Below are 910 nucleotides of genomic sequence, written 5' to 3' on the forward strand. Positions count from 1 at the left end.
TGCATACTTTTAGGACTATCTCTGTAGTTTATTTGTTGTTTAACTAAAAAAAATTAATTAAAATTTAAATGAAAGTTAACAATTAATTTTAATCACACATGAAAATCTTAAATTTCTCAACTATATGTCTCATCAACTTTATCAAAATCTACTAAAATTGTTAGCTTTATCTAAGGAAAAAGACTTTACCATTTGGGTTTGTGTATATGACAGCCATCTTTGAATTGTACACATAAATCTGAGTATTGCTCATATAATTTACTCCGTAGATTCATCAATATTTCGAGTTTCTTCACTCGTGCAGCAGTATAAGACAGTGATCAGAGATGCAGCAAAAAACAAAGGGACAAAGTTTTCGAAAGAAATCATATCAAATTTTACACCTTATCACTATTGATAATGGAGAAATGTACTAATTAACAGCATTTTCAAGCACTGTTGCTCCCGGTTGAATTCGCTGGTATGAGTTCTCTCAGCATGGCTACCACCTGCAACATAGTAGCCCTTTTGGATGGGAAATCATCAACACACTGCAGTGTTATCTCTAAGTACCTTACCATCTCTTTGATTTGTTCTGCTTCTGCTTCATCGGTACTTTTAGTCACTGAAAGTAACTCTTGATCTATTACTTCCATTCCTTTTCCTTCTCTTACCTTCATTTTCACCCATCCAACTAAATTGGAGTCGCCAAATTCTTCCTTATCTGTTGGCCTTTTCCCGGCGAGCAGTTCTAAAAGGATGACCCCAAATGAATAAACGTCACCCCTTGAAGTGCATCGGAAGCTTTGGTAGTATTCGGGTGGGACATAGCCAGGTGTACCGGCTATTGTACTCACACTTAGGTGTGTGTCAAGGGCACTGATAAGCCTTGCCATACCAAAATCGGAAACCCGGGCTTCCATTTCATTGT

The 910-nt window shown here is 36.8% G+C and overlaps 1 protein-coding gene across 1 annotated transcript; it reads right to left on the reverse strand.

Moving 5' to 3' along the window:
• Positions 1 to 270: 270 nt before the first annotated feature.
• On the reverse strand, positions 271 to 904 carry LOC111392530 (serine/threonine-protein kinase BRI1-like 2). The gene has a single exon (XM_023017893.1). It carries the CDS (start codon positions 900 to 902, stop codon positions 429 to 431), a length of 474 nt encoding a protein of 157 aa, XP_022873661.1. The 5' UTR covers positions 903 to 904; the 3' UTR covers positions 271 to 428.
• Between the last annotated feature and the right edge of the window lie 6 nt (positions 905 to 910).

This window comes from Olea europaea, unplaced genomic scaffold (genome assembly GCF_002742605.1).
Source record: "Olea europaea var. sylvestris unplaced genomic scaffold, O_europaea_v1 scaffold9384, whole genome shotgun sequence".
Classification (NCBI taxonomy): Eukaryota; Viridiplantae; Streptophyta; class Magnoliopsida; order Lamiales; family Oleaceae; genus Olea; species Olea europaea.